General features: G+C 39.6%; 1 protein-coding gene across 1 annotated transcript in view; it reads left to right on the forward strand.

Annotated features, from left to right (window-relative positions):
- COL12A1 (collagen type XII alpha 1 chain) overlaps positions 1-15949 on the forward strand; it is a 110149-nt gene that overhangs the window by 74011 nt on the left and 20189 nt on the right. The window contains exons 44-52 of the mRNA XM_065889016.1: positions 619-742; positions 913-1056; positions 2809-2973; positions 5203-5241; positions 5339-5477; positions 8677-8819; positions 9125-9234; positions 13257-13406; positions 14822-14899. Of these exons, the coding sequence (XP_065745088.1) occupies positions 619-742; positions 913-1056; positions 2809-2973; positions 5203-5241; positions 5339-5477; positions 8677-8819; positions 9125-9234; positions 13257-13406; positions 14822-14899 (1092 nt within the window). The remainder of the gene's footprint in view (positions 1-618; positions 743-912; positions 1057-2808; positions 2974-5202; positions 5242-5338; positions 5478-8676; positions 8820-9124; positions 9235-13256; positions 13407-14821; positions 14900-15949) is intronic.

Raw genomic sequence — 15949 nt, forward strand, 5'->3', positions numbered from 1 at the left:
TCCTTAAACTGGCCATAGAAGTAAGTATAATTATCTCCATTTTACTGATAAAAAACAAAGGCCCAGAGATGTTGGGAACCAACCCAATGTCACAAAGCTATTAACTGGCAGTGCTAGGATTAGAGCCCATTGAATCCTGGCTATAAAGCTTTTATTCTTTCCACTAAATCACACTGTCACTGAATGGGTGATGAGTGCTGATTATTATCACTCATGTGCCATTTTTCTATTACAATGAAGAATAGATGTGGTCAGTGAGAAGGGTCAGTTGTCCGAGAAGCCATTGCTTAGCCAGTATTTGAGCTCAAGATGGTATGTTCTCATTTCTGATCTTGGAATCTCATTGCTCTCCAGCTTTACCCATCCCTTCTTACATCCTAGAGAATAAATACAATGCATGTACATTATTCATATCAACTACCGACACTTTCATTGAAGATCAGAACTCAGAGAATTTAGCGAGACAACAGTAGTCAGTGTTTTAGCTATAAAGAGCATACCATATTCTGTCAGGTCTAATAGACTTCTTTTTCCCTTATGCAGCTAGAAGAATCACTTGACCATTGAAACATCAAAAGAGGTGACTTACCCTCACCACCAAACCGCCTCTCCTTTCAGGTCTCATTTGTACAGTACAGCGACGAGGTCAAGTCTGAGTTTAAGCTGAACACGTACAACGACAAGGCCCTGGCCCTGGGGGCCCTCCAGAATATCCGCTACAGAGGAGGAAACACAAGGACAGGTACAGTTCCTCAGCGTGTACATGGACCTTTACTCTCCAAAGCCTTTGGAGTGATAGGCGGAGTGCAAGTCTAACATAGAAGTCTAACGCTTCTCAGTTGGGCGTGGCTAAGGGCACTTGGAGAGCTTCCACTGAGCTGACCCTAAAATGTTCCATGCCACATTCTATAGGCAAAGCTCTCACGTTTATCAAGGAGAAGGTCTTGACCTGGGAGAGTGGTATGAGGAAGAATGTCCCCAAGGTGCTGGTCGTGGTCACCGACGGTCGGTCACAGGACGAGGTCAAGAAGGCGGCTTTGGTCATCCAACAGTCAGGTAAGCACAAGCATACATTAAAAAAAAAATTTTATTAGAGTCTAGTTGATTTGCAATGTTGCGTCAGTTTCAGGTGTACAGCAAAGTGATTCAGTTATACATATACATATATCCACTCTTTTCAGATTCTTTCCCCATATAGGCCATTACTGAGTATTGAGTAGAGTTCCCTGTGCTATACAGCAGGTTCTTATTAGTTATCTGTTTTATATATAGTAGTGTGTATGTGTCAATCCCAATCTCCCAGTTTGTCCCCCACCTCCTTACCCCCTGGTAACCGTAAGTTTGTTTTCCACGTCGCACAAGCATAAGTTTGATGCCTAGTGATGGCACTCATTATTTTCACAGTTTCAAACGTCCAGGAATGATTGCAAAAGACCAAAATTACTGATTTTACTTTAGTTTCTGTTTTACTCTGTATTCCGTACCCTTCTAATGTTAGTTTACATTTCATCACGGAATGGTTTGATAACTGCTCAGAAATGACATGGTGTATGCTTTGTATAAGACGTGCCTCAGGGTCAGTCCCCCATAGTGGCTGGAGGCCTACACAACAGCAGTAATGGGATGATCCTCGAGCAGGCTTCCTGCCATAGCATAAATGAGTCTTGGTGCTGGTTCAGTCCTATGCAAGGAGAGACATAGGTTTAGCACGTCCTGGCAGGTGCAGATCCCAAACAGATTGCTGGAAGGTTCACTGCAAAGGAGCAGAGAGACCTCAAGGAGATATTGCTGGTGTAGATCTTGTCAATCAAGCATGCTGAAAGCCTCCTTGTCACACTGCCCTTTGGATTAGTTATTCAGGATGATTAGAGATGAAACTAAGTCTTTATAGTTGCGTGAACACCCCCAATCCTTCAGGCAGCGTCCAAGGTGGACGTATTTTAGAGAGAATTCTATGCTATGCATGATTTATTGTGGTGTAAATTGTAAAGTCCTTCGTTACATGGAATTTGTCATCTGCACATACATGGGTCTTTGGCTAAAAGTGAGTCATGACTAGTGCTAAGTCATACTGTTTCTTCTTACAACAGAGATTGTTCTATGCACTGATCTTTTTATAAATTGTTGCTGTTACGTTATGCACTTTGAGCAGATTCCTGTATATTTTAGGCTCCTTTGTGATTTAACTTTGGGGTTATGAATATTTGCTTCTCAAGTTACCTTATTTATATCTAATTATGTAACTAATTCTACTGTTGAATTAAGCTTTTGGAGTGAAAACTTTGTTTATTTGTATTAGCCTAAGTAAGTGAAAATTTATTGCCAGTGGGACTTGTAGATTCCATTTTGAAAGTGGTCAAAGTGCTGACTTTGAGCCTGAGTTTATTGAGTAAATCAGTTTCAGGAATTCAGAGTTTAAAATGAGCCTATTGTTGGTTTCTGAGGCACATGAGCTTGAAATGTTAATGTTGCCTAAGACAGCTGCAGAATTAATGGGTATATTAGGCCTGTGGATGTGTGGAAGGAAATGAGTACCACATTAAGTCATTCTGCTATTAAAATGTTCACCTTTTAATTGTTAAGACTTTATTTTAGGAAATCCAATTAATTGAATTTTATAAGCCAGAAAATAGGAAGACCTGGAAAAAGTACATGTTCATTAAAGAGAGTTTATGTCAATTAAAAGAACTTGTTGCATTAGCTGAGAAAATATGGCATCGTTTCTGATAAGACTTTGTTTTGAATTGTTTAAACCATAAAGGATGGAAAAAAGGATGTGTAATTCTCTCTATAAACACTGCTCTGCAGGGTTCAGTGTCTTTGTAGTTGGCGTGGCTGATGTCGACTACAACGAACTTGCCAACATAGCCAGCAAACCTAGCGAGCGGCACGTGTTCATTGTGGATGACTTTGAATCTTTTGAGAAGATAGAGGACAACCTCATCACATTTGTCTGTGAAACTGCCACTTCAAGTAAGTCATGACCCACATGGATCCATAGTCTCAGTTGTTTTGAAAAAGTAACTACTGAGCGGACCAGGGGTCCCCAACCCCTGGGCCGCGGACTGGTACTGGTCCACAGCCTGTTAGGAACCGGACCGCACAGCAGGAGGTGAGCGGCGGGTGAGTGAGCGAAACTTCATCTGTATTTACAGCCGCTCCCCATTGCTTGCATCACCACCTGAACCGCCACTGCCCGCCGTCCGTGGAAAAATTGTCTTTCACAAAACCGATCCCTGGTACCAAAAAGGTTGGGGACCGCTGGGGTAGACCATTCCCTATCCTATATGAGATCAAGTCCGTGCATAAATAGATCCTGGGAAACCACTTGAGAACCTGATGAATCACTGTTCCTATTGAGATCACGCTAACTGTGTGCTTGTCAGAGGTCCATTTTTAGCCTTGAAGATGTAATGTTCCTTGTATGGAAATAAAGTGTTTGAATATATCCTTTTCCCACCATCCCAATGCCTGTGACATTTGAGAAAACTAATCTTCAACTTAGAAATGCATTTACAGAAGCATTCCGTGGGATAAAGGTTTTTCCCTGTTAGTAATCAATTGGTATTTGTCCCGTCAACATCCGTGTTTCAGGAGAGCCACGAGAAAACTGACTTGTGTGAGTGTGCACTGTAGAAATTCACTTGGTCCCCACTTGTTTACTTGAGTGTAGATTTTTCATATTATACCGAGACCTCAAGCTCAACTCTTAAAATACAGTGAAGGACAAAAGATTGATTATTGAAGTTGGTTTGTTCCTCTTCTCCATCCATGAACTCTGATTCTTGGGGTCTTAGATTATGGAGACAGTTGCGTGGCTGGTCTAGACCCCTGATCCCAGGCAGGGCTGTGCTTTTTAAGTGTTATGTTTTCCCCTATGCAACATTATATTGAGATCTCAGAACTCGGGTTAGAGGCGGCAGTAGTAAACAAACGTCAGTGGTTTACCGTAAAACTTACGCTGAAGCTCAGAATGGAATCACACTAGTGCAAGTGAGCAGGGAGCACCAGCTGCCCCCTCCATTCCACGAGGTCCCGGATGCAGCCCTGTGCTGCCCCAGCTCCAGGGCCCAGGGTGAGACCCGCTGCACACCTGCCGCTGTGAAGTTTGGTGGCCGGTGTGAGCCTCTATGGCTTGGCAGAGAAGACTGGGTGGCGACAAACTCCTCCTGCCCTTGCACAAATCTGAAGTTTCCTGGGAGAAAAGTTTTTTTTTTTTAGATTTCTATTTTTTTTTCACAACTCACACACACACTGTATTTTATGTTTACAAGAGATAAATCAACTGACACCAAGCATCGTAAATGGATGACCACAACAGAAGCAACAATGATTGCAATTACCAAACAGGAAACACACTCACACTGTGTCATGATATTGACATTCAGTCCAGGAATCCTCCACTGTAACAGCTCCTTCACTTTGCAGTGGAAATTGATTTGTATATTTTTCGCCTCTGAGTCCTTGTGGAATTTTTTTTTATTCAAACAGAAAGTCACAAAACTTATAATCATCCTCATCAGTAAAAGTTCTTTAATCTATTGAAAAACATCTATAAATTTCCCCCCTCTAATTCAATCTTACCGTTCTTTTTTTTTTTTTTTTTAATTTATTTCTAGCTGCGGTGGGTCTTTGTTACCGTGTGCAGGATTTCTCTAGTTGCGGCGAGCCGGGGCCACTCCTCGTTGCGGTGCGCGGCTTCTCATTGCGGTGGCTTCTCTTGTTGCGGAGCACGGGCTCTAGGGCGCATGGGCTTCGGTAGTTGTAGCACGCGAGCTCAGTAGCTGTGGCTTGCAGGCTGCAGAGCGCAGGCTCAGCAGTTGTGGCGCATGGGCCCAGTTGCTCCGCGGCATGTGGGATCCTCCCGGACCAGGGCTCGAACCTGTGTCCCCCGCATTGGCAGGCAGATTCTTAACCACTGCCCCACCAGGGAAGCCCCAATCTTACCATTCTTAAGAACATTGTAAAATTCCAGCTGGACTGAAGAACGTCCAGAAAACATGGTCACACCGGTCAGTAGTATAATTTCACGTACACGTGGAAAGTCTACACAAAATAACTCAGAAAACGTTAGATTGATATGTTTTGTAAATGAATGAACAGGTTTGTTACTTGATGTATGTATGCAGGTGCTTTCTGTGCGTGTATAATGTTTGTATACCTTGTTGGTGAATCGTACTTAAAGAACACTGTACTTTGCAGGTTGTCCTCTCATTTATTTGGATGGCTACACCTCACCAGGTAAGCGTTCATACTCGGGCTAATTTATTTCAGGATTTCAAGCAATAAGATAATTAAAATGACCTCATTTCAATATATTTTTTTTTCTGATGTAAAGGTTTTAAGATGCTTGAAGCATACAACCTGACAGAAAAGAATTTTGCTTTTGTGCAAGGAGTCTCTTTGGAGTCAGGGTCTTTTCCCAGCTACTCATCTTACAGGCTTCAGAAGAACGCCTTTGTGAATCAGCCTACAGCGTGAGTGTGACAACAGGAGTTCCCTTTCTTACCACGGGCCAGATGCTTTCTTGAGGCTTGGAATCTTTGCTGATGTCTTCGAACCCTGGTATTTTAGAATTGAGTCCTATGGATGACCTGGTTTAGTTTCCTTAAGTACAGTTGGGTTAACTGCGTTCCATTGGGTCACACGGGAGACTAGGACTCAAGCTTGCTACTCTGAGACCCAAGAATCTCATCCTGTGTCTGCCATATGATGGATTACTGATCCTTTTGAATTTAAGTCTAGGATTATAGTTACGCTTCTAAGAGAGGTCGTTTAAACAGGGAGGCAACTTCTTTTGAACATTTCTCCCTTGCTGCAGAGGGGCTGCATGGAATCAATGCAGAATGAGAAGAGGAATTCTCCCCAGTGTTTCCGACTCCACAAGATGAAAGACTGCAGTGGCCTTGCTTGTCCATGATCTGTAATCTGACAAGCAGCAGTTAGATTTTTAAAATTATTTTATTTCATATATTTTTTGTGGTATGCGGGCCTCTCACTGTTGTGGCCTCTTCCGTTGTGGAGCACAGGCTCCGGACGCGCAGGCTCAGTGGCCATGGCTTACGGGCCCAGCTGCTCCGCGGCATGTGGGATCTTCCCGGACCAGGGCACGAACCCATGTCCCCTGCATCGGCAGGCGGACTCTCAACCACTGCGCCACCAGGGAAGCCCTTGACAGATCTCTTTTTTAAAAGGCTGAGCAAAAGAAGCTAAGCACAAAATAGTATATTCCATGGTTCCTACTATATAGAATTCAAAATCAGGCAAACTAACCTATGGTGTTAGAAGTTAGGATAGTATAGTTACCATTTGCAGGGAATGGGGGAAACTGGACAAGGGTACATAGGAAGCTACTAGGCTACTACAACAGGTTATGTCCTATTTCTTAATCTGAATGCTGGTTAGATGGTTTGTTTGTTTTTTTTTGCGTTACACGGGCCTCTCACTGTTGTGGCCTCTTCTGTTGCGGAGCACAGGCTCCGGACGCTCAGGCTCAGCGGCCATGGCTCACGGACCCAGCTGCTCCGCGACATGTGGGATCTTCCCGGACCGGGGCACAAACCCGTGTCCTCTGCATCGGCAGGCGGACTTTCACCCACTGCGCCACCAGGGAAGCCCAACAGTTAGTTTTTATTGGCTGGTGCTCTGGCAATCTGTTGGGTAGCTCTAGATGTTGGTTATTTTACTTGATGAAAGTTTGTACCTGGGTCCAATAACCAAAATATGTACTTTTTATTTATTAGAATGAAAACACTTGAATGTCAAAAAATATGTGTTTGGCATCTTATGGAGGGAAAAGAACAAGAAGAAATAAAGTTTTCCAACACTTAGGACAGGGTCAGACAATGATGCCTGAAATTTGAAATGCTCTGAGAAAGCTGATGGAAAATTCAGAGTAAAACCAAAGCTCATTTCTTTTAAGGAAGCACAGATTTTATTGTTGTAGTGTGACCACACTGTGAGTTCCTAACTCTTTTATGGTTAACCACACTGGTTCGCAGTTTTAGGTTTACCAATGAACCTAAGTACCCAGCATGTAATTCTGTCACCTCAAGATGTGATTCCTACATTTTAACTTATGACAGACCACTGTCCTCTTAAGATTCAGAACTTGTGGCTGAAAGAGGCATAAATGCAATTAAATAATTTTTTTCCTAATCACTCATTAACTAAAAAAGGAGAAAAATGGGCTAGGTGAGAAATGAATTAATATGGAGAAATTATTTTTAATGTGGAATGTTATGAAGATGGTCAGTTTATGGACGTACAAAAGGCATCGTGTCAGCTTGCCCAGAACATATGCTTTAAGAAGTAGGGCATTACAGAGTATTGAGTAGAGTTCCCTGTGCTATACATATGGGAAAAGAATCTAAAAAAGAGTGGATATGTGTATGTATAACTGATTCACTGTGCTGTACAGCAGAAAGTAGCACAACATTGTAAATCAACTGTACTCCAATAAAAATTAAAAAAAAAAAGTAGGCCAGCGTTATATTCCAGAAGTACTAGCAGTGTGGTACTAGGACACAAAACCTCAAGAGACAGTCTATGCCCTCTGTCAAAATCCATGGAGGAGTTGCTTCTCTTCTGTCCAAGAGCTGATTTTTTTTTAAAAACATCTTTATTGGAGTATAATTGCTTTACAGTGGTGTGTTAGTTTCTGCTGTATAATAAAGTGAATCCGCTATACATATACATATATCCCCATATCCCCTCCCTCTTGCGTCTCCCTCCCACCCTCCCTATCCCACCCCTCTAGGTGGTCACAAAGCACCGAGCTGATCTCCCTGTGCTATGTGGCTGCTTCCCACTAGCTATCTATTTTACATTTGGTAGTGTATATATGTCCGTGCCACTCTCTCACTCCCAGCTTACCCTTCCCCCTCCCCGTGTCCTCTAGTCCATTCCAAGAGCTGATTATTAAGCCCCTTTTCCTACCTTCAGGAAGATAGTACTATTAAAAGGTCTCAGACAAAAAACCATTAATTCTGCTTCAGAGATTCCCCCAGAACAATGACTGACTCAACCCTAGAAGGACACATGGGGCCACATTTTACGTCTAACAGCCTTAGAGCCAAGAAACATTTCCTTTTAATTGAATCACAATGTACGTGGCCATAAAATCTATTACTGGTTTTGTTTCGGGGAACAAGTGACCTTCTGGAGATTATTTGATTTACTTGATTTTAAGGGAGTACTAGGGAAGTGTAAAAACTGTTAGATACAGGGAGGGCGCAATTAAAGCCTTAAGCCATCTTGCTTATGATCTCATACTCCTGATGTTGGAAATTAAATATATTTAGTAAGATTTACTCTCTTTAAATTACATCCCTAGATACAAGTTTTATCACCCTAAAATCATTATATAGTTTTATAATTATCTATGTGCTTAGAAGAAATGATTTATTACCAGTAGGATGAAAGACCACTTGGCAATTTCCCAGACTTTTGTGACTTTATCCGATTATAAATCATCTATTACTGCTTACATAATGGGTCTTTAGTGTTTGCTATTTTGAGGTCATTCTTAAATTTTTCCCCTTCTAATATGTAACCAGATTATTACAAATGGCTTCTAATACTACTCATGATGAGATTCTAGCCCAAAGATTTAAAATATCCTCTATTTCTGGTGAGAAATCCTTATTAATTAATTAATTTTGTTTCATCCAACAGAGATCTACATCCCAATGGCCTCCCCACTTCATATACGATTATATTACTATTCAGACTTCTCCCAGAAACTCCCAATGACCCTTTCGCAATTTGGCAGATCACAGACAGAGACTACAAACCACAAGTTGGGGTGATTGCAGATCGTAAGGATTATAATTTATCTTATTTTAAGGCACATGCACGCATATTTTTGATTATGTTTTTCCTTTTCTCTTTCTTTAAGAACCTTCTGGATATATATATATATATATATATATATATATATTTACTTGATTATGCTTTTATGTTTAAAGTTCTAAAAATATATCAGTAAATATTTGAATTACATTTTATCTTAACTGAAGTTATTAATTTTTTTAGAGAATTCTCCAACAAGAATTATTTGTTAATACTTTCAATATAGAGTGTCCATGCATTTGATTTAATAACAATTATGTGTTGATTACAGCTTCTAGCAAGACATTATCATTCTTTAACAAGGATACAAGGGGTGAGGTACAAACTATTACATTTGACACAGAGGAAGTGAAGACATTATTCTATGGAAGTTTTCATAAGGTAAAAACGTAAGATTATAGAAAAATAAATATTTATAGAAAAAGTTATTTGTAGAAAAACGTATATGACTTAAAATTTAAACTAATTTAATTTATTATTTATTAAAATGTCATGTTAAACTGGTGGAAACATAGCCATGTCTTTTAAAAACAATACCTTATTTCAAGGAATTTGATTAATTCAGAGAAGGAAATTTAAAACGATAATTCTACTAACCATGAGATAACTACTATTAATATTTCAATGTGTTTTCAATGCTAATGTCTTTTCAGAATATGAGTCGTGTAGTATATACAATATTGTATGCCCATTTTAATACCTACCATTTTACTTTGAACCTTTATGTCGTTTTGTTTCAAAAGCTTAATTTTTGTGGATTGTATTTAATTGATCAAATTATTTACTCTTTTATAGAGAATAGTAAGCTGCTTCTGCCTGCTTGTTTATTGAAAAGTTACAAACATGCCAGTCCAAAAGTTATCATTAACTATCAAAATAATTAAGACAACTGTTTACTAAATTAACTTCTGCATGAACACATTTACAACGTCTCTAAAAAAATCTTATTAAAAGTTCTAAGATAAATTCTTAGGGGATTATCTATTCTTGATGATCTTAATTTTTTAAATCTCAACATTGAGGATAAATAGAAACTTGCTGTCAGGAAAATTAACTTACAGATAAGAGTGCTGAAGTTGGCAGCGTTAGAAATGAAAAGCACCGTCTAGGTTAGGAGTGGATTTTTTTTTTTTTTTTTTTTGCGGAACGCGGGTCTCTCACTGTTGTGGCCTCTCCCGTTGCGGAGCACAGGCTCCGGACGCGCAGGCTCAGCGGCCATGGCTCACGGGCCCAGCCGCTCCGCGGCACGTGGGATCTTCCCGGACCGGGGCACGAACCCGTGTCCCCTGCATCGGCAGGCGGACTCTCAACCACTGCGCCACCAGGGAAGCCCAGGAGTGGACTTTTTAATGGAATTTCTTCATCCACTGACTCAAGTTAACAGGAGGAAGACTACTTGTCGTACAAGTAGTCTAAAATTTCCCCAGTGTAGTGCTCAGAAAGTTAGTCCCCATACACAGAAGACAAATATTTCTAGTTCAATGTGATTCTCAAGTGAAAATTGAAGAACGACCCTGTACTTGGGTAGATTTAGCTGAATTTCTTGCTGATTCTCTTCCTGAGAATCTTGGCTTCTTTCCAGAATGTTCTTTGTATTCATGAATCAGATTCTTGGTGAGGATGACAAGGGACTCTCTTCATGGGGCTTGGAGAGGCCTCAGCATGCGCATTAGTGAGAAGCAAAAAGCAATGATGGAAAATCAGAGATCTCTGAGAATAAAGCCATATTTGCTTAACAGTTTACAGACTTTCCTGGTAAGGTCCAGCAAAATAAATGCCTCATTGGGAAAGCAGATTCTAGACAAATATTACTGGCTTCAACTTCTCCTTGTCCGATAATAGATGTTGAATCTGGCAAAGTTCTTAGGAACTTTTTTTTGGCTCATTGATACACCTATTAATCTTACACTTGAATAACTCGCCCAAAAAGACTATTTTATTTTTCTTCCATACCCACTGAAGATATTAGAAATTCAGCCCTCTATTAACCAATGGATAACCATTTAGGAGCAATTATTAATAATGTAACTATTACTAATTTCCAACTTTCATTGAATGCTTCATTTTACTGAGCAAAATAAGGCAGTATTTTGAAGAGGTCAAGAGTGACAGTCATTAATTATTGCAAATCAAGATAATTATTTTTTGACATTCCCTTCTTAATTTGGCTTCATAGAGAGAAGTATTTGTATTCTTAGGTTTTACATAATGCCTCTTTCCTGTTCTCACAAGCGTTCTTTTCTCCTCAAATTCTCTACCTTCTCTTTTTCTAATGTCTTTCTTTGTTTTTAGTTCCTCCTCTACTTTTTCATTATACTGTTTTCCCTCCTTCATTCCCCCACACCGTTCTTCTGACCTACTCTCATTTATCCTATCTATTCAAGTACCAAGTGCGATCACTATTGGCTACTTACATTCCACTGATCCAAGGATTCGAACACTCTTCTCTCATTTTCCATGTAATTCAGGAACTGAAGTTCTTCAGTCCTTGAGATAAGAACGAGTAGTTCTCTGATAGCAGCAAATTAGTGAGAATAACATACAGGGGGCTCTTGGGAGAGATGGGGATAGCTTAAGTAAGGAATGGCAGACAACTACTGCTTCTGGAGAATTCTCTTGAAGCGTTTTCTATGTCTCCATCCTGTTGTAACAGACGACATAGATTCAAGAGAGAGATTTCTAATGAGACAAAGAAGTGGAATAGATGACAAATAAGGTTTTAGGGAATGGGAGACCTTGGGAAGGGTGATGAGTTTACAAGGGTGTTCCTATTTCTTTCTACTGGTCTGTGTCCAACAATGCTTCCCAGTTGGGAAAGAGTCCCTAAATACTTGGGACAATGGTCTCCAGACAAAAGCCGCTCTGAAATGTAATTATGCATGTGTTTAAAATGCAATGAAACACACTGAAGAGATTGTAGCAAAATATATTTTTAGCATGTGTTTCTTTCTGGTTAGCATTGAATGACAAGTGTATTTGGAATAACTTTGTTTCAAAAATTGAAAGTTTTGATTTTGAAATAATTTTTCTGGATACTATGATTTTTCAAATAGTTTGTGAATGTTTGCTTCTGAGATTGTTCGTATAAGAGCCAACAAATAAGTTTTAGTTCTTATTAGGTAATAAATATCTTGGGAATGTTTGTATGGTGTTCTTCTTGAGTTCAGTATTAGATGATTGCCCTGGGGGTATTTAAAATTATTTTTAGTAAGCCAGATATCACTTTTATATAAAAGCAATATATAATTCATACTTACCACTTATAGATGCACTAAATTAGTGTTTTGGTGGTGATTCTATGTGGAAAAAAATATTTACTGCTTAAAAAAATCCCGAGAGATTGTCTTATGCTTATTTACTCAAAGCATTTAAGGGCATTTCTGTTCCTTAACTTGGAGCCAAACTTTTCAAAGTAATCATCATGGGCTTACTTGAGTATTTGGGCTGTGATAAGTGGAAACTCTGAGTATAACTATAAAGTCAAAGATTACCCGCAGCCATTCTTTACATGACTGAAATACAGATGTTTTCTTAATTATCTGTACTAATAGATTTTTTGAGATTCTGAGTGTCTTCAATATCAGATAAAAAAATAAATCAACAAGATTATTTTCTTATAAGGAAACTGAATCTTGAATCTATTGATTTCCAGAGCTGAATCTCTATAAAAGACACGTGCTAGCTCTTTCCTATGTTAGGTATCTACATGGTGTGTAAGATCTTTTTGGCAGGGATTAGGGACTAACAAATTAAAAATGGAATTTAGCAAAATCAGTGGAAGACATTCGAGGCTCCTTTGTCCTGAGTATAATAATATATTAATGATTTATTAACTTGTATTTGAATAGCTCATTTAAAAAAATTTATTCTTAAATACTTACTATAAAATATTGGCTCTGTTCCCTGTGCTGTACAATATATCCTTGTAGCTTATTTTATACATAATAGTTTATACCCCTTAGTCCCCTACCCCTATTTTGCTGTATCCCTATCCTGCCCCTCCGCTTGCCTCTCCCCACTGGTAACCACTAGTTTGTTCTCTACATCTGTTGAGTCTGCTTCTTTTCTGAATAGCTCTTTATAGTTTACAGGAGCATCTGATCTACTACAGTATCTCTGGCCATCTCAGGAAGAGTACAGAGTGGGGAAAATAAGAAATTATGCAAGTGTATAATAGCTGAAGGAAACTGAGACCCAGAAAGCTTAAGTGGTTCATTTAATTTGATGCTGTTAATAAATGACATTGACACGGCAACCTGGTGCTTGGATTCTTAGTCCAAGCCTCTTGACTTGGGACGAGAATAGCTTTAAGAACACATTTTTTAAAAACTGTGATCTGAAATATGTAGGAGCCAGGTTGTTCTGGGTAGAAATTTTGTAATGGAAACAAATGATCTTTTTAGGTTCATATCGTAGTGACCTCCAAAAGTGTTAAGATTTACATTGACTGCTATGAAATTATAGAGAAGGACATCAGGGAAGCTGGAAATATCACAACTGATGGTTATGAAATTCTTGGAAAACTACTTAAAGGGGAGAGGAAATCAGCCACAGTAAGTGACACATTTTTATTTTTCTTGGTACCTTGTATTAAGATTGAAATGACATTTTTAAAAGTAATCAGGGAAGTTTTCTTCCTCGGTGAGTTTTAAATTGTTTTATTTCTTGGTTAGATTGAAACGCTGGAAAAGTTACACTGAGAAAATATGCTACTGACAGAACATGATAATGGGCTTTACTGCTAGAAACAAATTAAGTTGTCAAGGCACCAGAGAACATCGTGTAGTCGACCTGGAACTGAATCAAACTGGAGAGTACAACACAAATAGTTTCCAGGATAATCAGTGAAATCTAAACCAATTCAGTTTTTGTTCTTCAAAGGTAGTAACTATTAATAAAAATGTGCGCACTCAGGACACTACGCATCTGTGGACACTGGCTGTGACCGTCACAGACTTGCTCTCCCCTCACTGGGGGGTCACATCTGCCTCAGAAGGAAGATGAGTGTAGTCGGTCAGCCACCCCTCACTCACACGTGTCACTGGCTCAAGTTGGAGGCGGGGGCTTGCCAACCCTTTTACAATGCTACTTAGTAGTAACATTTTAAGCCTAAGGTTTTCACTGTACCAGGCTAATTAAGTTCATATTAAATGTTGACCAATAATAACATTGTTCTAAAAGCAAGACTAATAGCCTTGGCTTCTGTTATTTTTAAAATTGCATTTGCTGAATGTAGCTTTCTTCCACGGATAGGATTTCCTTCTTCTTGATTCAAAAGTGAAATGTTTATTCCACAATGTAGAACCAAAGAGTGCAAATTGAATATAATTGTGATTAAAATCATTATTGAATATTGGATTTGATATTTAAATAGAACAATTCCATTAGGTTTATAAAAGAATGGCTGCAGCGAAACAATTTTTATCAAAAGAGCTCTATTTTTTTAAATGTAGAAAGATAGAAAATATATACTATGTTGAAATAGTTAAGCTGAAGGTAATCATAAAATTATCAGTTAGCCCCTAGGTAAGAACTTATGAAAAGAAGGGCATCAATTTTAGAATAAGTGAGGAATATTTTTTTTTAATGTTACTTTTCTGCAAGGGTGGACTTTTAAAAGTTGATTTAAATGTGTGTAGTCTTCAAATTCAGAATTAAGTACATTCTTAATTTTTAAGTAAATAAAGAAATTAATGTTTTCTTAAAAAAACCCAAAACTCAATCAAACATTTCATTTTAGCCAAGGAAGTGGATCAGAAGTGGGACTATCACGTACGCATTTTGCTTTACTATCGCTTTCTCTCGGGCATAGGTTTTTCTGTTCTTATGAAGTAAGGATCACATTGCTTTCATTGCCTGTTCCCTCAAGAGCGTCTCTGTGAGAAGTTGGCAGAGGTTAAAATGTGGAAACGTTAATATGAAATGTTTTCACGCATCTTTAGCTCATGTTGCTGTTGGTTGTTTGCAGTTCCAAATCCAGAATTTTGATATTGTCTGCAGTCCAGTGTGGACCAGTAGAGACAGATGCTGTGATATTCCTTCCAGGGTAAGTAAAACAGAATGGAATTCTGTGGCGGTGTTAAGAGTCCCCGAGGAATAAGGGATGTGGGCGTGGATGGCTTGGGAGAGCAAGTAGCCCTCTGCAGCTGCATCTCCAGGATGGAGCCGGGGACACGCAAGGCTCAGGCTGGGGACCCCTCCCTCAAAATCAAGAATGTAGAGAACCACATATGGAAATCCTCCCTGCCAGCCAAGGTGGTTATGCATAGTCAGAAAAGTCCAGCTGAATCAGTGCGTCTGATAAACCCACTTATTGCAGAGTCCTTCCTATTGCTTGTAAAATACCAGCATTTTACAGGATAAGCCGTCACCTCTCTGGATATCTAAGTAGAAATAACCATATTTCTTTTCAAGATGATGGCTTTTACCCATAGTATCTGTGTAGGTTGTAATAATTACAAAGGTGAATGCTGATGATGGATTTGAAGCTTTAGGCAACAGTGAGCTGCATGTACCCACGGGATGAGTATGCGTTATTTATTCAACAGATACTTACTGAGCGCCTGTTGTAAGCCAGGCACTATCCTATGTGCCGGGGTTACAGCAGTGAAAGGGAATATTCTAGTGAAAGGCAGGGGGAGAGGAGGAATGAACAAGTAGGTATACAGTACGTTATAGAGTGAAAAGTCCTTGCGTGAAAACACGCCAGGGTACAGGGAGAGATAGCCAGGTGAGTACTCTCAGCCGTCGGTGATAAGGGGAGATTTAAGCAGAGACCTGAGTGAAGTGAGAGGACAAACAATGTGGATAATGGAGATAGAGACTTCCAGCCAGAGGGGACTGTAAGTGCAAAGGCCCTAAGGCGGCAAGGTGCCCTAAACATCTGAGAAGCAAGAAGTGGATGAGGGAGCGCTGGGGCAGAGTGAAGGGCAGTGGGAGGGGCAAGGTGGTGTGCTGCTGCTTGTAAGCCCCTGTAGGCCTGGAAAGGATTTTAGATTTTGTTCTGAAGGAAATGGGCCTCCATATCTGAGATACTCAGCCTTTCTCTAACGCCAGACTAGAGAAAATTGGATTAAATAGCCAATGGTCTCGATGA

This window comes from Phocoena phocoena, chromosome 12 (genome assembly GCF_963924675.1).
Source record: "Phocoena phocoena chromosome 12, mPhoPho1.1, whole genome shotgun sequence".
Taxonomy (NCBI): Eukaryota; Metazoa; Chordata; class Mammalia; order Artiodactyla; family Phocoenidae; genus Phocoena; species Phocoena phocoena.